The sequence below is a fragment of the Syngnathus typhle genome, linkage group LG4, assembly GCF_033458585.1.
Source record: "Syngnathus typhle isolate RoL2023-S1 ecotype Sweden linkage group LG4, RoL_Styp_1.0, whole genome shotgun sequence".
Taxonomy (NCBI): Eukaryota; Metazoa; Chordata; class Actinopteri; order Syngnathiformes; family Syngnathidae; genus Syngnathus; species Syngnathus typhle.
This window is the reverse complement of record NC_083741.1, coordinates 19,225,972-19,250,489: the sequence shown is the minus strand read 5'-3', so window position 1 is coordinate 19,250,489 and position 24,518 is coordinate 19,225,972. Positions and strand designations below refer to the sequence as shown.

Genomic DNA, 24,518 nt, shown 5'->3' with positions numbered 1-24,518 from the left:
TGAGATCAATGGAGGCACGTGCCTCTTGTCCCTTTTAAAGACGCTGGTCACTTGGTCCTGTGTGCCCCCCCACCCTACCCCCACCCTCTCACTAACACGCATGCAGGCGCACATACGCACACCCTTAGCCATCCTCCCTCTTACATTGTATATTGCTGTATCCATTTCAGCAGCGCCTGGGGGCTGATCCTGTCGCAGCAGATTGTGGGAGATATGCACCCACTAATGTGATTTGGTGGCAGGACCTGGCTGAGCAAGCATGCAGCCTCAGTTAGGAGCCCACGCCGCACACGGGTATCGAACGCATGGCGAAGACAATGGGCCGGCCCGGCGAGTAAAGGTCAGAAGAAATAGGGATTGTTAAGTTTTTGCTAAGCACTAGAATTCATTAACCGTAATTTCCGGACTATAAGGCGCACCGGACTGTAAGGCGCACCTTCGATGAATGGCCCATTTTAAAACGTAATCATTATATAAGGCGCACCGGACTAGAAGGCGCACCATTAATGCATTATGTCAGATTTTTAATCCAAATCAAATCATTCTCCATTTTATCTTTTTTATTTCAACTTCAGATGCAACAAATGACTTTATAATCACAAAATAATGATCCATAGTCTTTTTGATTCATGATTCATAGTCTTCAGCAGGCCACTTATGCTTGATTTCATGACACAATGCTTCGGGCCAGTTTGAATTTAGGAATTTAGTCCATGTATAAGGCGCACTGGACTATAAGGCGCACTGTCGGCTTTTGAGAAGATTTTAGGTTTTTAGGTGCGCCTTATAGTCCCGAAAATACGATATACTGATTTTCAAATGAAATGTCAAAAGTGGCACAATTTGGAATTCAGTAAGAAGAGGCTTCAAAAGTTTCACATCAAGACTTGAGCTCAGTGAGACGTCTCAAGTGGGTGTGGCAGCTCTCTGTCAGGATGTTGCAGGGGAAGGAAAGGCTGATGTTTAAGATTTATTATTAGTAGTGAACTGAAAAAGTGTGAAGTAAATTTTGGGAGGTTTAACTGCATTATGATATAAAATCAGGATGTCATCATGAAAACATTACATTCCACTAGGGTGGGTATTTTCAAGGGAAAGTTGCAGGAACAGGAACAAACTGTTATTATATGTGCTCTATGTCCTTGGAATGGATCATTCTTTTTTATGAAAACAGGATGAAGTCTCTAAAACACGCACAGACGTTAACGAAATCCATAAAAACATTTTGCTAATATTAGCTGAGCATATGCATGTAAAATATTGTCATAGAGTTGTTAAAGATCTTTTTATGTAATATAAACATGATAGGAAAATCCTGGGTTGATGTTTGTAATGCAAACCGTATCAACATGCCGACAAGTTTAGGGTAATATTGTTTACTTTCTGTTTGCATGTCACCTCAGAGATTAGCAGCTTGTTAGCAAATTTGATCAACTTTGATGTTTATAGCCTGTGAATGGCAAGCAAATGTAGCAGGTTTTGTAGGGCAAGCTGTTCACACCATTGTAAATGAACTTTGACTGGTTTAGTGCTACCTTTGGTACCAAAGTGCTTGTTTTAGCAGGTTACAATCAAGCCTAGCAATTTAGCATACCTCATTAGCTTACCAACGCTTTGTCAATAAATGTCGATGACATCCAGGGATCATCTCTCCCTGGAATTAATGCCAGTTTCCTTTTTTTTGTCCCCCGAAGGCAAAAGCCAGTGTGCCGTGTTTTAATATTATTATTTTGTGTCCAATTTAGAACACAGGCCTCATGAAAATCCCCCTTTACTCCTGAGGTCTTGGTCTCTGGCAACTGTTTGGTAGGGCTCATCAGGGAGTTCCTCCAGACCTCATTGTTAGGTTTCCTTATCGTGCCAGATGACACCTTGTTGATTCTCTCCCAACATAATTCTCTCAGTGAAGTGATTGTTCCCCATTTCCTGCGTGATGGCTTGTCCAAACAGTGAAGGTCTCGGGCAGGGCAGATCCGCATGAAACGTCAGTGGTGTGACGGTGCTAGCTGCACAAGAGGTTTATTTTCTTGCCCCTGTGCTTTGGGTGGTTCACAATTGTTTGATTGGTTCACTTGTTCTTTGGACGAAGGGCATCAACGGACTCATCAGTGGTTATGTGTATTGGCAGCGTGAAACGGTAAATCACAATTTGGCTTACCTTGCTTTTAACGTTGGCAGGTTACGTAAACTAAATATTATGTAAAAAGGCACACAAATTCAATCACAACTACTGACTGTTAGCATTAAATCCTCAAATGAAAAATCCCAAGAATCCAAAAATGCATGCAATAGAACATAAATGAAATATTAGATTAACATTTGCAAATTTATGATAATAGGTGCAATCAGTACCGTATTTTTCGGACTAAAAGTCGCTCTGGAGTACCAGTCGCATCCGCCATAAAAGTGAAATTACATTTCTTTATCTACAACTTTATTCTAATGCACATTTTCAACTCCCCCTTATGGACTACCATGACCAAGATCTGGACTTGATCTCAACAGATATCCAAGGAAGATCGGTTTGGCGGACAAAATTCTCCCAACGCACCTTTTAGTCAATATCCAGAACAATCAACGATTGGGAAAAATGTGTTCGCTCTCAATCGTCATCTCTCAAGGATTCTGAGTTAATTATCTGAATAGTCTGGGAAAGAACGCCAATACTTGAGAGGAAGTAGCTTCTCCATGTATGGAGTATAAAATCCCACAGACACTCCAAAATCCTCTTTTGCGTGCAAGTAAGGATACTCCTCACGCACGATGTGGGTCAATACGGTAAAAGGCAGAAGGTTGTGACTGTAGCTGGATGCACCAGAGGTTCATGGTGTGACTTCTGCGAGGCTACGTCTCGTTTCATTACCTTCTCATCTTGAAGGTCAACAAGCCAAGCGACTAAACCTTAAGAACGGGACAGACAGACCGAGGAGTGCGATCGAGGTAAGGATGAGTTGAAATCAACTTGACTTTTAAAGCAGCAACGGGAAAATGTTACGGGTTCAGTCAGCGCAGTCCAGTCGGAGTTGCACCCCGATGCCTGCTGCCAGATGCACAATATGCCAAACAAACAGAAGTCATCTTCTTTTCTTGTTACCTGCTCCTCTTCACTGCAGTTAATCAATCTCCACACAACACAACAACCGAGCCTATTAGGCTTTTATAAAACAAACCCCCCGAAGAGCAAAGAGGACAGTCATTGACTTTAATGGGATGAACTGATCAAGCATATCTAATAGAAATCATTCCCCCTGGCAAAAGCTGATGTGCAATTGAATTACGTGTGGAACACAATGCTTTTACTGCTTCTTAGAAAAACCCTAATTTGATCACTTTAGTGCAGAGAAGAAACAGATAATGTAAACATTATTTTTTTGCAAGTTTACTTGCATGCAAAATTGGAGTTGGAATTTGTGTAATGATAAATGACAACTCAAAGTAAAAACTCTGATACAAACAATTTTTTGCGAAGGCTGTATTTGTGTTTGTATCCTTACCTAAACTTAGTTGTAATATTTTAAGATCGTGTTTAGGACCAAAGTTGGAAGCATCTATGGGAGTTTGTGAAGAGTAGAATGGCAACGATTAATCAACAGGTAATCGGTTAGCAAATGAATGGGTATTTATTTTTTTATGCTTAATTAATCGTGAAAAAAACTTTCATTTAAACTGTCCAAATCATTAGAATTTCAGCTAGTGCACCATGATTGGGTTACACCATTTGATTACCCACAAAATTAACCACAATTTTTTTTTTTTTCCTAAAGAAGCTTTTCTCAGTAGTTTTCTTTCTTTTTTTTTTGTGTAAATAAATATCTTGGTTCAGTACAATCTGCATTCCTGCCTCCCTGCTTTTGGTTTCTCAAGCAAGCACTCTATAAAATAAATGACCAACCATTTTTCTTTTTGTTGCGTTATCTTTGGATCACTATTCGTGCCAAAATAAATTGATTTACTTTTTGATTAAATTATATACTGAATTAATGGCATGAAAAGCCTACACTGTAGGGGGCAGTAATGAGGGTCCTTGGGGTTGCGCGAGGGAGGCGGTGTGTGTGTGGTGGGGGGGGCTATGCCGACATTTGCCCCTCCTGTCAACACTGGGGGGCATGATTAGAATCCAAGGAGTGGAAACCTGGACTGGCCAAGGTAAATAGAAATGTTCAGGACCCAATTAATAAGACCATAATTTAAAATAATAATTGTTTTTGACTTTCTAGGTTGGGTGCACGTGACAGGGCGATATGGTTCAGCGGGAAAGACTTGTTTCCATTGGCCTTTTATTATACTAAATAAATGTAGAGAGTTGACAGAGTGCACATGATGCATTCATGAGAACTTGAGCTCTTCATGCACAACAACAAAATAAATAAACTCAAGAAAAAACGCATCCAGTTGAAAGTGCAGACAAAGTGGCCAATTATGGCCCATCACGTGGATGGGGAACCCGGTTAAAAAAAAAACAGCCCTCTTTTTTATTAGCGTCTCTGGTTGGATGAAGGCGAGTCTTAAAAGTTTCTTCAGGATGGGCCAGCTCCCTTCAGACGCATCCAGAGCAGACCGACACCGGGTCATGGAGACTTGTACTTAAGTTACCAAGTACGTACGTACGTACGTGCTTTTACGCCGATCGAACCTTTTATTGGCTTACCCCAAAAACTTTACGAGACATTTTTCTGGATGATTTTATGAATTGAGTAGCTTGTTTTGGTGCAATTAAAAAGTTCTTTATTGAATATTGATTCATGTGTGTCCTGTAAAAGTATGTAGGAGAAGCTATAAATGACAAGACTCGCAAAGTGTATTTTTCTCCGTGCGTAATGGCGCAACTTTTACGCACGGTGATTTAACCTTACCCCACCTCCTTTGCCCTTCGCAGCCCATGTACGCGAAGGTGTCGCCGGCTTTTTTCCCCGTGGAGAGCACCCGCCCGCTCGCACACCGCCCGCACACCGCGCCGAGTGGACCGTGAGAGCGCACCCCTCCAAAGATGAACATCCAGGTTGTACCCGAGAACAAGCTCTCGTCGGTCGCCCCGCTCAAACAATGCAACGTGGAAAAAAAGGAGGTCGAGCTCTTGTTGGTCAAGGACCAGAACGGCGTGCAGTACACCAGCTCGTCAATCGCTCCAGCGCCCAGTCAATCCCCGGGGCTGCCAGGGTCCAACACCGGGGAGGAGCGGGAGTTGTGGGGCAAGAAAATTGACTTTCTGCTCTCGGTCATTGGCTTCGCGGTCGACTTGGCGAATGTTTGGAGATTCCCTTACCTGTGCTACAAAAACGGAGGGGGTGAGTACATACTCTTTCCATGCATGCAATTGATAAATAGTGCACCATGGGCTGATCTGGTGCAGAAATTAATTTCCAAATGATGAGTTTGCATACACAGTGATTTAAAAATTCTTAGGGCACCTGTCATCAAATAGAGACGTGGCTGGCTGTTTGACATTAATACGCACTCTTTCGGTTTGTGTGTTAAAACTAATAATGACGTTCAGGAATGTAAGTGGAAATAATTTATCATCTTTATCAAGTATGTGCTTCAGTACGTTTTGCCAAATGTACTTTGACTCAATTTCAGTGATTTAAAACTAATGATTCCGTTTAGTGATGCATAACTGTAATTTTTCTTAATACAATAACCCCCTGTAAAACACTCAAATTGAAAATCCATGGATAACAATAATAGAAATAACGTAGGAAACAAAAATCATCCTTTCATGGCTTGCGGTACAAAAGAGAATTTGGATCTGTTCTTGGTCAGGGGGGTCGACAAGAGTTTCAAATAACATGCCGAGCTGTGTGTATCATTCCATACAATGCTTTTAGTCTTTCTCGCCAGTCTGTTTTTGCAAAAGTGTTGAGTGCTTAGTAGTGAACGATATCCGAGGGAACTCTTTGGGCAGGCTGAAGGGAGACGCACAGCATTTCAGTCACCTCCACTCCCACTGTAGACACCACTTGTTCCGGATGAGCAAACAGACCCCGCCCCCACGGGTCTTCTAAGTGAATGTAGGAAGAGACGCTGAGGGGGGTCCCACCTCACCAGACTTGTTGTCCCGCCATGTTTCCGTGATAGCCATGACACAAACCCTCATGTACTCATGTGGGTGCTGAATATTCACAATCAGCTTGTTGATTTTCACATTTCAGGCATTGATGAGCAGTGAGACGGAAAGAGGAATCCGTACAAGCAATATACACCTCATGATAACGTACATGCTGTAGGTTTTTGCTTGCCTTATAAAAACAGTTCACTCAACAAATAGTGGAAAGAGAGAAGCACCTTGAAGGATTGAGCGTGTGTTTTATTCAGGCCATTATGTCTTAAAATATCTTTAACCAGCGACATGTGCCTCCTGTTGAACACCAAGCTTTGTTTTTGTTGGCTTCAAATTCTGAAGAGGATTTGTTTCTCCGTGCTGCGCGAGCGAGATTGACGGCTTTACAGCTTCACTGTTTTCTTGTATCACAATCTCTTTTACTAAAAGCAAAAACTTTGCCTATAAAAATAAAAGTTGCCGTACATGGTGGTTTGGCGCAGATACGTGGTGGTGTATTTTTTTCTTCTGGACAAAAAACAACTTAGACTGTTTAAAAAATGTTGAATAATTGGGATCGACAGACAGACAAGTAGACCTGCAGATGGAGGAAAGATGAATGGACAGAGAGCGGCTTTTAGTCTTTAAAGGCAAACAGGAAGGCATAAAAATGGACATAAAGAGGTTTGATTTGACAGACTGATGTACGGACAGACAGACAGACTTACGTATGGATGGGTGGTAAATAAATGGACAGACAGACAGACAGACAGACAGACAGACAGACAGACAGACAGACAGACAGACAGACAGACAGACAGACAGACAGACAGACAGACAGACAGACAGACAGACAGACAGACAGACAGATAGATAGATAGATAGATAGATAGATAGATAGATAGATAGATAGATAGATAGATAGATAGATAGATAGATAGATAGATAGATAGATAGATAGATAGATACCAATGGGACCTACAGTAGCTAGAATGACAGACAGCTATTGATTTAATTGCAGGTAGTCATTGGCGTGTTAAAAAGTGAGCCTTAAAGCTGCTGGGTGAGCCATTAAAAGTTCATCATTAATGACACGTCGTGCTTCTCTTTCTACCTCGACTCAACATTGACAACTTTGCATCGGGTAGGGTGGGGGCAGCATGATGTGTGTGTGGCCCCCAAGAGTACTCAGCTCCGCCACCGGACTGTCAATCATATTAGCCCGCGGCAAAAAGCTATTTATTACTCTACATAATGTGTCGTTTGCAACGTGAGGGAAAATCCAATTACTGGAGATCATTTCCTTGTTGTGCCGCGTTGTGCATTTCCTGCTTGCACGCACGCATGTTGACGTTCCCAGAATGTCAAGATGGTCACCTCTCCAACATACAAGCACATCCAGCTCATTCTAACATCAACCTGTTGCCTCTAATTATCACGAATGGCCTTGTTCCGTTATTTCCTTAATTCTATTGTCCACCAAATCACTGTGACATTTCCACGTCGTTATGTCACACATCCACAGGGTGCTATGCTCACTTGATTGTCTTTCCCCCCCCAATGCAATTATTTCTGTTTTGCTTTTTTCAGGAGCTTTTTTGATCCCCTACATTCTTTTCTTGGTCATTGCGGGGATGCCATTGTTCTACATGGAACTGGCTTTGGGCCAGTACACAAGGGAGGGGGCGGCCACCGTGTGGAAGATCTGCCCCATCTTTAAAGGTGAACTGGAATTTGCACCACACACTATGCTCACTCATAATCGTCCTGTTATTTACTTTGACTTTTGCTTTTCAAAGAGATGGACAATAATAATGATACAAAAGTTTAGAAAGAAAATGAGAGTAAACTAGATTTGCCCTCATGAGAACACAGGCACCTCCACCAAACTGGGCTGCACCATATTTTTCACTTTGATAAAAATATAAGGTTCCATTGTGATGCAAAAAATAAAATTTTGAAAAATCAACTCATGTGAAACTTTTACAAAGCATTTTTTGGCCATCATTTTGTCAATCAGGTTACTTCCTGGTTCATAAAGAAAACAGGACTGTACCATTTTTTTTAAACTCTTGACAAAGGCAAAGGCTTCTGCTCAACATGGGAAAAAAAAATTGTAAAGCGATACATTTATGCTTGTCAGGTTTGATATCTTTTTACAAGTAGCAGGCTCCTTGTTGACGGAGGATAACAAAATACGACTCCCCCATTTTTAAAAGGTTCCTTTGTGACAAATGGCAAAAACATGTACCGTACTTTCCGCCCTATTAGGCGCACCGGGGTATAAGGCGCACCTTCAATGAACGGCCCATTTTAAAACTTTGTCCATATATAAGGCGCACCGGACTATAAGGCGCATAAAATAGAAGCTTTACTGCAACAAACTGAGGTTGACTAGGGTTGCGGTATGCACCCACTAGCCAATAACCAATCGCGTTTCTCAAACGAGCTCCTATAAAATGATCAGAACTGACTAAAGTTCGATCTAACGCATTGGTACTACTTACCTATGTTTCCCTTCCATATCGATCCGTAGATTTACTCGAAACATGAACAGAGTAGCCTATTTTGACCTGAAATAGCCTCGCGCGCATAGCAGCTATCGTTATAGCATTAGCCATCCGCAAAAAAACATGACCCTCAGCTCGCAATCTCCCATGAGCCTCAGCAAAATGTAAACAATCGCGTCTCTCAAACGAGCTCCTATAAAATGATCAGAACTGACTAAAGTTCGATCTAACGCATTGGTACCACTTACCTATGTTTCCCTTCCATATCGATCCGTAGATTTACTCGAAACATTAACGGAGCAGCCTATTTTGAAATGAAATAGCCTCGCGGGTACAACAGCTATTCGGTGACGCCCCCTGACTACAGTTACCGTAATGCTGGGAAGCGATGCGACCTTGTAATTTACTAGTCGTACTAAAACGTACTAAAACATTTTGGCAGAGCACTGTGTACAACCAGTCTGGATCAACAAATTCATCACTTGATCTATATATAAGGCGCACCGGACTATAAGGCGCACTGTTGACTTTTGATAAAATTTTAGGTTTTTAGGTGCGCCTTATAGGGCGGAAAATACGGTAAATGTTGCGTGACCAGTGTTCATTTCCAGCCATGTGTTTTGAGCTTAACGCCAGACAGCGGATTGACCGGGACCGCTGCTTATTTTCAGTTCCTGTTATTATCAGAACCGTGACAACCAGCCCACCGTGTTTTTGCCTTCATGTCTAGTAGCGGACGTCAGGAAAGTCACTATGTTTAGATGAGGAGCATCTGCAGGTACGGCCTCATCCTACGGGATGTGGAACTTAACACAAAGTTGCCTAACGCTTCAATTACTCTTGAGTCTTGTTTGGATCTATTTGCAGTCCTGTTTTGTTTTTTATTTAATTCTTTCACAAAACATTTAGACTTTTTTTTAACAAATACGTTTCATATTTATACCATATTTCAGGAAACAATGTGGTGTGAATAACACCAAACATCTATAGCCAACTTTACATCATCTTTTCAACAATTTTACAAAAAATGAGACAAGCAGCATCTATTGGCAGTTTGGCTATGTGACGATTACGCAAACCGGACTAAGATGCGTGTGTCTGTGTAAATACCAAAACAAAATCTAGCCTGCCCCTGCACAGATTAGACCGTGCCTCGTGCCAGACTTTTGCTTGTCCTAAAAATAAAGTCAAGGAACTAACTACACTTGGACCAATCCAACAAACTTACCTTGCCCCACAGGCGTAGGCTACAGCGTGATCATCATCGCCCTTTACGTGGGCTTCTACTACAACGTAATCATCGCCTGGTCACTCTACTACCTGTTCTCCTCCATGACCCGTGAGCTGCCGTGGCTCAAATGCGACAACCCTTGGAACAGCCCCAACTGCACCGACCCCAAGGCCTTCAACAGCTCGGTCTTGGGCAACGGTACCTCGTATGCCAAGTATAAGATCACCCCGGCAGCAGAATACTACGAGTGAGTGACTTTTTAATGTTGTGCTATTTTGAGGAAACTAAAATCATTCTTTGGAACAAGCTTGTTCTTTGACAAGCGTTTGCAGGGAGCAATTCAGTCTTCTTTCATGAGGTCACCATTTTATGGTGCTGTCAATTGAATTAGTGTCATCTCAAGGTGATTTGTGTTCTCTTGTAAAACTCCGACTCTGACTTATATGTTTACATAACTTTAGATATCGTGATACTCGGGATGCAATGGCAAAAACATTATTGGCAAAAAAACTCATAATGAAAGGAAAATTAAAAATTGTGAGGAGAAACAGTTTAATGTAAACTTGAGATAAAAGATTCAGCACCGTAACTTGCCCCATAAGTTGTCGTCCTGTAAATAGCGCAGCACAGATTTCCTAACAAATTAAAAAAAATAACAAGACAGAATCAGATAGACTTACAAAAAAGCTTGGCACATCAGAACATCTCTGTGGATAATAATAAGTCAAACATTAAACAAGAACAGATGTCATCAGAGGACACAATGAATATCTGAAATTTCCAACCAAAGTTGTGTCATTTGGAAAGAAAAAACTAAATCTAAGTGTGGCGAAAGCAAAGCACAGCGCCAACTGTGATGTATGGCAGAGAGGTGCATCATATTTCGGGACTGCTTTGCTACTTTAGAGCCTGGATGCGTTGCTATCATCAATTTTATCAAGACATTTTGTAATACAACTTCCTTCCTTCTGTTTGCCTCGAGCATTTTTTTTCTCTAGTCATTCGTCTCAGCCTTGGCCTGAAATGACTCGATATTAATATCACTGATATACTTTATGAATAACCTTCTGAAGAGGTCATCATTTTCACTTGTCTTGGGTTAATAATGAAACCCAGATGGTTAACCCTCATCCAAATGAGGTTGATCTGATTATGAAAGACAAGAGTTGTTATTCCCCCCCCCCCCCCCCCCCCCCCAAAAAGCCTTATGGCAACAACAAAGCCATCATCAGATTGATTAATCTCAGTCAAATTAGCTAGAACATCTCATTTCTGTTTTCGCTTAACTCCCTCCAACGTTTCGTTTGAAGACTCCGTTCTTGTTCCGTTGTTCTGTAATCACCGCAAAAGACAAGGCAGTATACAACCGATTCAATGGCATCATTGAGAAGCGAGCGCAGCAGCAGAACCGGATCACTGTGTGATGATAAGAGAAAATGTGCTGAGAGTAACTGGGCCAAAGGGACTTGAATTGATGTTACCAGCGAGCGTTTACAAGCCGCACGCTATCAACGCTATCGGCTGGACAAGGAGGCCTTGGGGCATTGCAACACCGACACACTGCGTCCAGGTCAGAGCGTAGGCTGCGCATTCATCATTCCAAATGAGTCTGTGTCCTCTAGTGGCTATCTGGCTCCCAGAAGTCCTCCTCCCCCCCAAACACAAAAAAACCCTTTGAATATATAATCAGCTCTCTGATAAGGCCACATAAAAGTGGACTCACAGTCCGCCTGGATGTCGTTCTGCTTGTTTGTGCTCGGTTGTTGTGTTGGGTTTCGTCGGTTATCAGGACCGCATCACATGCTGACTCAATTAAATCTAGAGGACGGGAAACAAACAGAAGAAAATATATTGAGGTCAAAAACAGTCGGGGCCTCGGTGCTGTACATCTCGACGGACCGTCTTTGGCGCCCGTGCTTCTGTTATGTCTTCATCTTGAACGTTTCTGTCTGTCGAGGGTAGAAACCGGTGTTATCCTGTCATGATAAGACTATTTTGGGGGAGTTATCAAATCCTTAATATACTTTGAGGTATTTGTCCTTCAGAGATAAAGAAGGGAAGAGATTTCCACTACAGTTTGACTCCCTCCTCTTGAAAACACGCAAAGATGTCAACAGAGAGCGATCGTGTCAACTGGGGTCAAAATCTTTATTGATTGATTTCAGTGTCTTTTTCCAAGTCAGAACATCTTCTGATGTGCGAGTAGCGTTAGAAGATATATGTTATCGTAAGAGATATGACTCCTGGCGCAAACGGCATTTAATAATGATACATTCAGTACATTGCAGTCAAAATGACCTTTCATTTCAATACTTCTACAACAGTTGATGTCTTATATATTAGTATATAAAAAAAAATGGAGCTAAATTCCATCTCCCCATTTTTCCCACTGTGTAATCGGCTATATTTCCAGCTAAAAATCTTATAATTGGCCAAGAATGTATCTCATGGATAAAACAGATTATACCTGAAATATATTCCAAGTATCTGCTATTGTGCAATCAAGACCATATGTTTCATAGTATTTCATATTTATCATGAGTTAAGAGGCATATTGTGTGGTAGTTAAATACGTATTCAACAACATAAAGTATCTTGGCAGACAGTATATCATCCACATATAGTTGACTAAATTTATATCTCTCCATATATGCATGGTTTCAATCTTTCCAAGAAGGAAATCTGGAGTTTCCACTTAAGGGAAAGAAGCCGGAGATGGTTTTGATAGCTTCCTTCTGGAAAGAATTTTACAATGATTTGGATTGTGTCTGAAGCAATTTGTTGCCACTTAAGGCGTCTTGTGAAACATCTCATTGAAAATTGAAAATCCAGACGCGGCGTGCTGCATCTCCACGAGAGCAGAGGCATCGAGGATCTGGGCCTCCCTCGCTGGGAGTTGTCATTGTGCCTGGTGGTGGTGGTTTTCATCCTCTACTTCAGCCTATGGAAAGGCGTCAAGTCCTCAGGGAAGGTATTCGAGCCCACTTCATTTTAATCTTACCGTACTACTGCACGGTTCAGTTTTAAAATATGTCCTGGTTTTCCTTCAGGTGGTGTACATAACGGCAACCATGCCCTACGTGGTCCTGTTTGTGCTTCTCATTCGAGGAGTAACCTTACCGGGCTCCATGGATGGCATTCGGGCCTACCTGCACATCGACTTTAAGAGGCTCAACAATCTGGAGGTCAGCAAAAAAAGACAAATCTGAAATCTTTATTGGTGGCACAGGCAAATTGGATTAAGATGTTTATTTTATTTTTAAGATCTTATAAAATGAATAGAAATCTAATTAATAAAACAATTATTTAATATATGTATTGAAAAGGAATTTGAAAATACTAAATGCATTTGGAAAAAAACTTAATGCAACAATTATCTCAGCAGTCTTGATAACATAAATGCGTGGTGGGACAGTTTTAAAAAGGGCCAGATTTGACATGTTCTCAACCTTAATGACAAATATTTTGACCAATAGTGACAAACATCAAGCCAGCCAGCATATACTGTATAACTACCGGCAAACCCAAAGTTACGTAACAGTGGGGCCAGACATTCAGACAGCTCATTCAAAGACAGATTACCCAAATTAGGCAGATAAAAGATTTACTTGTGGTTTGATTTTACCCTTGATCGGCGAGCTGGTAGTCTAGAGAAACAGCGAAGCTATGCAAACAAACAAAAAGTATATCTTCATTCATCATGGCACAATATTTACAGGTGGTCTAAGACACAAATTTAGAAAACCATTAAAAAGTCTCTACAGAAAATTTATTGCATAATTGTTTTTTTTTTCCCACAAAATTTGATTGTATTTTCTTATGTATTCCTATTTGTTGAGTACAGTCTGTAGAGACCCTTTCCTTCTGACTTAATCAAAGTTGTTTGGTCCTGAATCAAGACCTCGGGGATAATAAAAGCGAAATCTCCAATTAAATACTGCAGATAAAATCTCTCGCTCGCTGGGCTGACTAGAGAAAAAAAAAACTTTTCTTGGAAAAATTGAATTGACTTGTGGGACAGTGATACTCATTACCACATGAATCTTTGTAAGCAGAAAAATACTTTTTGTTTTGTCACCCAAATATGTTTTCATTGGTTCAAATTTCAAATTGATTTTCTTTTCACCAGAAATAATAGAAATATTTTTGAGGATTATTTTCTGTGTGTTTTTATTTTTTGATGGAATGTGTTATTTATTTAAATTGGCGAGCCAATAAAAAGCTGTCTTGCGTTGTTTTCATTTTCCATTAGGTGTGGATCGATGCAGCCACGCAGATATTTTACTCCCTCGGCGCAGGATTCGGGGTGCTCATTGCCTTTGCTAGCTACAACAAATTTGACAATAACTGTTACAGGTAAGCACAATAGCGGGAAGCACAACTGCCTCACAGGCGTGAGGTTCTGGGTTTGAATCTGGTCTCAGGTCAGCCTGTCAAATGTTTTTATGTTCTCCCTGTATTTCCTCCCACATGCCAAAAAAATATTTTAGATTGGCTTGATGACGCTTAAATCACCCAAAGGTGTGAATAGACGTGCCAATAGTTGTTTGCTGCGATTGACAGGCGACCGGCCTCTCACCCTAAATCACAATTTCAAAATAGACGAATTATTAAACACTTCATTTTTTAACACTCTGGTTGAAATCATGGTTTTGAGCTTGTTTTATGCAAATGAGCGACTGCCTCCCCCCCCCCCCCCTCTCCTTTGCGTTTTTTTTATTTTGCCTTGCTAATAGTGTAAGGGGGAGATTTCAGGGGAGACCTCTTTTTGATAAATTTACATTTTTTAAACCTCCGTTTGATGGGTGTGTCGGCATTGCAGCCAACATTGCTCTTGGAACCAATCTGTGTTCCCAGCTGCGGGTCAAAATTATTTATGAAGATATAATTTTACTTTTCCAAAATAAACGGACTTGATTGGAGACACCTAACCATTGGAATGAAAGACACTTTTAAAGTAGAAAGTTTAAAACAGATTGACATTGTTTGGACTTTATTTATAATAATATTTATGGATGTTTTGTCTCTCCAGGGATGCTCTGTTGACCAGCACTGTCAACTGCGTCACCAGTTTCTTCTCAGGGTTTGCTATTTTCTCGGTGTTGGGCTACATGGCGTTCAAACACGGGGTGAAAATAGAGGACGTGGCGACCGAGGGTGAATAAATGCATCAAGCTGTATTATCAGAGGGGATGCGCCTTAGTCTATGCATCGTGTTTTCACATGTTTGCTTGTGCACAAACAGGTGCAGGATTGGTGTTCATCATCTACCCAGAGGCCATTTCTACCCTCCCAGGCTCAACGTTTTGGGCTATTGTGTTCTTCATCATGCTGCTGACTCTTGGCATCGACAGTTCGGTGAGTCCCGACCAAGAACTCAAAATGGATGTGATGTGAACAAATTAAGCAGTTATAAGAATAATTGTTGCAGCCCTGTAAATCTGTATCTCAGTTATGTGTATTAAAGGCTATCTGGAAGGAAGCAAATCTTGTTTACTACGAAATGACTGATAAAACTAACCCAAAGCAGCTGTGGAAACACTTTTGATAATTCATCCATCATTCCAGCACTTCATTTAAATGTCAAAGTTGGTGGAATGTCTTGTTTGTTTTTTGATCTCAAAATGTCAAGAGCATTTGGGATGGGCATAATAATTAATTAGTCTGTCAAATAATCTTTAATATTTGAAAGAATGGTGTGAAATTCACTTTTAATGTCTGGAGACGGTCAAGAAAATGTTTTAGGTGCACTGTTGATTCAGCTTTAGCTAGTTTAGCTAATGTAATAATAAAAGCATGCATAGTTTAGCTAGTTTAGCTAATATAATAATAAAAGCATGCATGCAACTCATATTAGATTTAAAGTAAACTGTTCATTGTTTTCTTCATTTTTTTGCTCTGGACGATCGGCAACACAAGTAAATACTGACCCAGGATCTGTTTTTTTGTCCCTACCCTTCGCCTGCATTAAGTTCAGGTCAAAGTATAAAGTGCTGCGTGTTTTATTCATCAGATGGGTGGCATGGAGGCCGTCATCACGGGCCTGACAGATGACCACAAGATCCTCAAAAGGCACAGGAAGCTGTTCACCTTCGCCACGGTCTTTTGCACTTTCCTGTTTGCGCTGCTTTGCGTCACTAACGTGAGTATCACAAGGTTCATCATCACCTAAATAAACAAAATGTATTGTTGCTGTTGCTTTCAGTGGAACCTAACAATGTTTCAATTCAGAACCCGAATATGAAACCATACCTCATCTTTGATTTTGGAATTTCTTTTAGCACTTTGAGATTCCTAAAGGGATAATAAAATGTATGATAATAATAATAATTTTAAAAAATTCTGCCCAGACTTGAAGCTCTCACCCCATTTTGAAACCTCAATGGAAACCCGAAAGTGAGGAAATGAATAGTGTCAATCCCTGTTAATATTCTGAGAGCAGCCAAAATGCTTTTTTTTTAAGATTAATATATCAACATTTACCCATTTGTTATTGATTATCCATGAGAATTTGCTGGCTTCAGCCATGTATCAAAACACGGAAAACCAAACTTGTCATGGCGACTTGAATAAAAACTCGGCATATCTCTTGAGAACTAGAAATGTCAAAGGAGCTCCTTCAAGGGAGCGATCAAAAGACGAACTCTGATGAACCGGTGAGTGTTTAATGAAAAAGGCATTCAGGATGCAAGATCAGTTTTCCCATTCCCCCCCACACCGACTTCTGTAAGCCTTCCAATGGTAACAAAATTAATTATTTGGCTTCTGTTAAAGAAATCAGTCAAATGATTAGAAAAGTAAGCTAATATATTCCTCCTGCTTCTTCATTCACATAAGATTTGGAAAGTAAGATACAGATAAAGTCCCCACTCACTAAAACGACTTCTGACAAGCACCACTGAGGACTCGCTTGTAAATGATAATAATAATAATTTGATCTTTAAAGAAAAAGACTGAATATATATTCTTTATCCCTTTAGGGGGGAATCTACGTGCTGACTCTTTTGGATAAGTATGCCGCCGGGACATCCATTCTCTTCGCTGTGCTGATCGAGGCCATCGGCGTGTCGTGGTTTTACGGTATGGAATTGTGTTGTCGCCCCGCTTTAAGAACGACCTCACCGCGTCATCTGTCTTGTTAATTAAAACGGGCGGAAATTCCGACCGCGAGTGCCGATGGAAACAACAACAAAGTGTTTTATCCTTTTAATGAAAGGTGACGTTCAAGAGCTGCACAAATTGTGTTTACCTGTAAATGAATAGACTTGATTGCGATGATTTGATGCGGGTTGTCAAGAACTGCTGTGAATGATGTCAGAAATATTACTCGTCAATTTGTGTTGATTCTATAATTACATAACAATCTAATCCAATAAGCTGTTTTAAATTTGCTACTCTTGCTTTTTTCCAATTAGCTATAATCAGCTTTTTTATATTGAGTTGTTCACCTTTGCGTGACCCTTCAGGTGTGGCCTAGCAATACACAACAAAAGATTTAATGGGGGTCCTTAATAGAAATTAGAAAGGAAATTGCCATTTTCTATTGCCTGATTACAAATCCTTGTTCTTTAATTGGGTTTGGAAATTGTCGATTTTGATGCAGATGTAACAGTAAATTTCAGTTATTTCATTTATTTATTTATTTTCAGTTCTTCGATCCTCCAAGTAGATGAAAGAATGCAAGTCAAAATACCAGACATAAAGTGTGAATTAATAAACCGTACCCAGTGGCTATGAAGTCAACACACACCCATTCAAATGTCAGAGTTTTATGATATGAAAATTACGACTACTCATTTGTGGGAAAAAAATTCAAGAAGTCAAAGATAAGCAAAACGACTGAGACGTGATTGCATAAGTGTACATAAATTATTAAAGATAATTTGGCTGTGTTCCAAATTAAACAATCATGTTCCAACTCGTGTTAAAAGTGACTCAGCACACAGTTGTCAGAAAAAAAAACATCTAACTAACTAAACAAAGTAAATCTCTCATGTTCTTGTAAGCTTTTCCTGACATTTCGGTCTGTATAGCAAAATACAATATGATACAATTTTATTTATGGTGCACATTCAACAACAGCTGGAGCTGTAACATAGCACTTTACATATAATAATGGGACAACAAAAAAGACAGTGAAAACAGTCAATTAAACCACAAATTATGTATTAAGTGTTAATATCAGTAAAGTCAGTCGAAAACCAAAGGATAAAAATTGGACCTTGAACGAGTTTTAATAATGGACACATAGGGAGGGCTTTCCAAGTAAAGTTAATTCCGAACACACAGCCACATGACACATCTCCAGTCATAACAGGATGTATACTGTTGTGAAACCAAAATATCTCAGTTGTTTAGTTTGACTTAGACAATATCCCAAAATATTATTTTCAAATAGAGTTCCACAGGTTATAGATTATCATATTTTTCATGGCTATGATGATTACCAGGTGAGATGTTCAAATCTAGAAGTAGGAGATGGGCGGTAAAGCCAAGTAAAATCAGAACAAAGAATATTTTATAAGGACTTGATTATTAGCAACCATGTGCCAAATCCATCATGTCAGCTTAGATCACATCTGGGGTGGCTTTGAGGGTTGCCTGCTGGGAGCACAGAAGTTAGCTAGGACAATAAAGTATCATCTTCTTTCAGGCGTGGACCGCTTCAGTGAAGATATTGAGCGGATGATGGGCTTCAAGCCGGGACTTTACTGGAGACTGTGCTGGAAGTTTGTCAGCCCTGCTTTTCTGTTGGTAAGAGAACTCGTTCAATTTCAGTGAGATCTGGTCGTTTATCATTTTGAAACCTAACCCAAAATTTTCAAATTTAATTTATTTTATAGCTACAGTTGAGATGTCTCACTGCGATTCTTATCACTACTGTAATATTGAAGCCATATTGCAATGAGCAGCGAGGAGAGAAACTGAACTTTCCTGTTTTAGCTAGCCTCAAAATTTTACATTTTAGGGCGGAAACAGGGCAAAACACTGAGATGAATACTTTTCAAGATACGTGGAATCGACCAAAATATGGCTCCAGCCTAGTGAGGACAAGTGCTGTAGAAAGTGGATGACTGTAGGAATTATGAGAACTATATAACTACTGTTTCATTTGTTGGTGCCCAGAGAGTCTCTTGACTCTCAAGAAGACGACGCGTAAACTCTTCTCTTGTTGTCGAATGATTTATAGACAATAATGAAAGCATTGTAGCACATTAAAAAGTGAAGCTCACATCACGTTGCCTCCTTCGGTAAAACAACACTTTGTCCAGAAATGAATGCTATGATAACTTCAATATTTAGTTTTCTTTGTCCCCCCAACTACCACCCATCGTTTTTGTACTTCACGAAAACTTTTCCTGGCACCGATTGGACTCCAAATGTAACAACCCCACACCAAAATAAACTGGTGTTTAGTTTTTCTTTGTGTTGTGTTGTTCATCATATCAAAAGAATATCAACAGATATCGTATCCCCTAAGTATTTATTCCCTCCGGGGAGGTTTTAGAAGAATGTCTTTTCCAACAAAGAAAAGTTCATGCAAAGCCAGCCATGAGAAAGTTATATATCCAAAATAGATAGCAAGAATTGCTATGAAGATAAATCAAAATGGTTCCATTAAAGTCTGAATCAAAACTCAGCACTCCATTGTGAATCCAAAGAAATAACATTCCTGTTATTATAAATATTGAATGTACCGCAATTTCTGGACTATAAGCCACTACTTTAACTGAAAATTGTTTTTCAGGCGTCCTAAACATAACCTGCCAAAACTCATTCAAGAAAGTAGTAATCGTCCCAATCAGAAGCAGGTCGACTGATGGTTGTCACTATGGCCCTATCCAATTCCTTCCTCTTAACCCTAAAAATGTATCTTCCCCCTTCCCCTAACTCTTCTTTGGAGAGACGAAGAAAAAGGGTTCAAACAAATCCCCCCGAGAATTGGGAACATACTCCATTTATTTAGACCAAAGACTATTTAGCTCCGACGCCGTTTAAGCTAACGCTATTGCGCGCGTTTACTTTAGCTAATATACGGGTAATATATTAGCCACTGGGTAATACTAATCTACGTATTACTATGTACCGCTATCCCTTTGAAGACCTTGGGTAGATGGTTTGGTACATTCTTCAGTGATTCAATGATTTTCCAAGTCACGCTGTTGTATATGAAGAACGTCATTGGAATCAAACCACAGCCGACACTAATGTACACACCAGGACAGCTCTGGCCAGTCTTCTGTCTAATGCACTTAACACCTTGACAATGCCCAGGTAAACACACAACAGTATTACAGCCCCCACCTCTGTCCCCGAGCCAACTTGGCTCAGGCAGACACAGTGCAGCTCCAGCGCGTTCATAACTCATTTATCCCCCTCGACCTTCAAAGGTCCAAAAACGCGGTAGAAGACAAAAGCTCTTCGCAACAAGTGGACACGATTGTTGAAGCACTGAAAAAAGGGTCATATGAACTCAGCTACCTGAAGCATGCTTTACACAGATACTGTACTTTTTAATGACTGTATAGCCGATATTATTTTATTTTATCTTATTTTTGTTGTGTTTACTCTGGACTTTTACTCTGGAGTTGGCCGGTAGCACTCCACCGCAACAATTGCTGTGGGAGCTAACATGACTGGCATCTTTTTAACTTCAATTACTAAGTTACATAAATCAGTAAATACAGAATGTGCCAATCTTTGTCTTCACTTTAGTTTCTTTTCCCTTGAAATATGCACTTGTGACTGTCAGCTAACGCCAGGAATGAGCTCCCGGTCCATGATTAACAGCCATATGGCAGTCAATACGGCAGCCGATATGGAATTTAATTCGATTTAGGGTGTTATCAAAGCTCAGCATGGCGGGATTTGAAAAATGTAGTCATATTTCCACTGGTGACAACACTTGACAAATTCTCGTCATTCCCTCTGCAGTTTGTAGTCATAGCCAGCGCGGTGAACTCATCAGGCCTCAAGTATGACGATTATGTCTTCCCCCATTGGTCCAACGTGTTGGGATGGGGCGTGGCCATGTCCTCCATGCTGTGTGTACCCATCTACGCTGTGTACAAGTTTTGCAGTGTGCCAGGAACCTTCAGAGAGGTCAGTGAAACTCATTTCATCAAGCTAAATAGTCATAAACACATATGGGGGCAATTAGTGTGATATTTAGATAGTGATAAAACCCGTTTACAAAAGATGTTACATCACGGAAGCAAGCTTAATTGCTCTTGCGCCTACGCTTTGAAGCTGCTGGGGATGTTCCCCGTTGAAAAATACGTCCAAATGATTTTAGTTCGCTTTCGGATTGAAGCCTTCAAAAATTGACGATGGCAATCATCAAAGTACCGGAAAGTTGTCTTCATCCGTTCTGTGTCAGCGTCACACTGCCGTAAATGCGGCCGGCATCCTCATTGGCACTTCCTGTTGTCATTCTGCACTGAAAACGTTGCTTCTCTGCTTCTCTGAGGTGTCATTTCCTCTCCCTATCAACCCACCAATCAGCTTTCAAATGCATCCACCATTCGCGATAATGAGAATGTTTGAAGATCCCAGCACAAATGTTGCACGAGAAGGATTGATTGCATTCCTTTTGAGCCAGTAAAATAATCTTCAGAAGTCTGTTTAGACCTCACTTTTATTGGATTTCAAATACAATTTCTACATAAGAAATGATGGAGAATATAATTGTAATTTTAGCATACTGTATTTTCTTCCTTGTAATATTAGAGGTAAATGAAATTTTAGTGACACGTATCAAAAATAAATGTTTCTGTGATGCTGACAGCTTGAGCAGCCACTATACATTGTGATTGTTTTGCAGAAAATAGCCTATTGCATCACTCCCGAACACGAACATCACTTGGTAGCAGAGGGAAACATACGGCAGTTTAAAGTAAGTAGTTTTTTTGCCTGGAAATATCTGCCATTGTTTGGAATTCTCCCGCAAACATCCCCAACGAATTGTTTTTTTTTCCGTTTCCCAGCTCAGGCACTGGTTGGCCATTTGATGAATACCCTGAGAATCATTTGTGGATTCTCGCCATCGCAAGACAAGAGGGGCCTTTTTTTTAAACCCAGTTGTATCACTCCTGTTACTCAGCTAGTTTTTTTTTGTTTTTTTTGTCAAGCACTTAATATGAAAGTAGTCCAAAAGTAGTTTCACGTCATTAAACACGTACTTGTAGACAATGTTTAGTATCATTCGAATCAACTTCAGGAATCTTGACTGTTATCTCCTGCAAGACACTGAATCAAAACCAAAAGTTGACAGACGACACGCTTTTTGTTGCCTTTTTCGGCCTCATGAATGTTATTGTTGTTCTTATTTAAGTTACCATATTTGCATTTTTTTTTGTGGTGGGGGGGCTTATCTGTGCCTTATTCGAGTAGGAAACTATTGTTTGTGCTTTTTGGGAGCGGTTTGATATACATGTATACATATACGTAGGTAATATACATGCGGAACTCCAAAGAGTAAAAAAAAAGAAGGTGAAGACTTAGCAGAATAAATTAATAAATGGTGATATCTGTTTAAAAAAAATTTCAATAAAGGAGTCTTAAGGCCTCTCTGAAAATAAATATATATATATATTTATGCTACAAGAATACAAATTGTCTATGATAAATAGTTGTAAGATTGCAAGATGAAGGACATGAAGAAAAACATTTCTTGATCATTCCCAAATTATGAATTTTGATTTCCCATATTTTTCCCTTTGCCGGGACATTTTATTCTAAACAAAATTAAATTTTATTCTCCGGAAATGGAATAATATTCTCATACATAAAAAATATATATAACATCTCATTCTAGTTAGCCCTTTCCCCCCCCCCCCAAAACTTGCAATACGGACTTGATTCTTGTAACATAATTATTGATTTTTCATTGAGGCTCCAACACATCTTTGTACTTGTAATGCTTTTGTGTGTTGTTCCACGCCTGTGAGGCTGTACAAGAGAGAGGCGAATGTACGTTGGGCTTTTTAAGTTCCCGTCAAGCAGGGTTGACCACCAAACATAGGCGACCGTACCGAAATGTGCATAAATTGTCAGATCAAGTATAACCGTAACACTACTGTACTGTTCATCGTCATTAGTCACCATGAATCAAAAACTGTGTGATTAATAAAATAATTTTGAAAAAGTATCCAAATCCCACCCAAAAAAATGCCCATTTTGGACCCCCGATCCGTAGTTTGAAGACCCTGTTATTAGTATGCTGGATCGTCACACGCATCTTCAATTTCTTCTTTTAACTGCCATACAAGTGCCATGATGAAATTTAATCTGCTTGTTTTATTATTTTGATTTATTTTTTTAAAGCTGACTTTATGAAAAAAACTGAAGCCACAGAGTAAAAAAAAAAAATATATGTATAAAAATCCAATTATATGTGGAATACATAAGATATAAAGATATATTCTTTTGTTATATCTAATCTTCTATTAATCAAAATGGTTTATAACAAAATGTGAATGTAAAGTATTTCAAATGTCCTAAATATCATATCATGTGTGTTTGATGTGTAGCTAATATTTAAAAAAAAAATCAAAACTATTCTTCAGCGTAATCCTGGACTATGGAATATGGACTTTCCTGGACTATGTTTACAAAAATAGTGTGTATAATAATAATAAAAATATCCTATGATGTCCTGTTGAACGTGAGTTGCAAATATCTATGAAGACATAGTCACACGATCATAATAAAGTATTTCTTCTACACTCACCTGACTGCCATTTTAGGTTGTTTTTATATACTTAATAAAAGGTCCAGTCACCTCATTCCCGGCAACAGGAACTTGCCATGATGTTTTGTTCTGTTGCTGACTGGGCCTTTCGTAACGGATGACTGTGCTGTGCCTCCTTTTTTTCAGTTCGCTGCACTTCTGTGTGGGCTTTCATCAGACTGACCTTTTCCTACTATTATAAGGCTTACAATCTCCACTCCCGCACATTTATTCTTTAATTGACGCACCTCAGCTTTGTCGTAAAATTCACTGAAGACGTATAATATAAAGTCGTGATTGTACACAGGTAGAAGAATTTTCAAGATATTTCTAAATTTGTCATGAAAAATAAAAGCAGAATGCATATCCATATAGAAACTTTGAAGCCTTCTGATTGGCCAATCATTTTCTTGATGTCGCCGTTTGGCTTCACAAAGGTCAAAACAGCTTCAACTTTAGCCAAATGTGTTAAGCCGATCGAAGTCGATGCGCAGCCAGTCTTAATTGGCAGCCTAATGTGATTGGGCCAAAGCAGGCTTGTTCTTTAACATCCTTCTCCATTGTGACCGCTTGTTCCATCCGATTGATCCAATTTTCAGGAACTCATCTCTCTCATTGTGGTGCCTTCTGCTGGTTGCTGTGTCAGCAAAACTCAAGCTCAGTGGAGTTTACCAGTAAGGATTTTTTTTTATGGTAACCACAGAACACGATATGATACGATGCAATACGATAATAGACTAGACGAGATCGTATATAATAAATAGAAGACACATTTAAAGTTTAATAACAACAATAAAATATATAATTACTTTGAACAACCAAAATACATGGAACAAATGACATTTATAAAAAAATATTTGAATAACCAAAATCCATGCCAATGTTTTCAAAATAGCACTCAAGTAACTACTTGTTTTCACTGCAGTTATAATCATATGTACTCCATGTGTTGTTGGCGATTCGAGATAACATTGCTATTCTTGGCAACTCATTGGCTTGAGGACGTAA

The 24,518-nt window shown here is 39.7% G+C and overlaps 1 protein-coding gene across 3 annotated transcripts; it reads left to right on the top strand.

Moving 5' to 3' along the window:
• Nucleotides 1-181: 181 nt before the first annotated feature.
• Nucleotides 182-23,509, top strand: slc6a2 (solute carrier family 6 member 2). Of its 3 annotated transcripts, none has more exons than XM_061277537.1 (15): nucleotides 182-340; nucleotides 4,877-5,285; nucleotides 7,628-7,759; nucleotides 9,788-10,025; nucleotides 12,611-12,749; nucleotides 12,829-12,963; nucleotides 14,031-14,134; nucleotides 14,811-14,935; nucleotides 15,024-15,136; nucleotides 15,792-15,920; nucleotides 16,759-16,858; nucleotides 18,432-18,532; nucleotides 20,714-20,881; nucleotides 21,603-21,674; nucleotides 21,766-23,509. In XM_061277537.1, the coding sequence occupies exons 2-15, from the start codon at nucleotides 4,988-4,990 to the stop codon at nucleotides 21,787-21,789; spliced, it is 1,878 nt and encodes a 625-aa protein (XP_061133521.1). In that variant the 5' UTR covers nucleotides 182-340; nucleotides 4,877-4,987; the 3' UTR covers nucleotides 21,790-23,509. The 3 variants fall into 3 exon arrangements, with proteins under 3 accessions (XP_061133521.1, XP_061133519.1, XP_061133520.1); XM_061277535.1 differs by lacking the exon at nucleotides 182-340 and adding an exon at nucleotides 4,469-4,596; XM_061277536.1 differs by lacking the exon at nucleotides 182-340 and adding an exon at nucleotides 4,484-4,604.
• The last annotated feature ends 1,009 nt before the right edge of the window (nucleotides 23,510-24,518 follow it).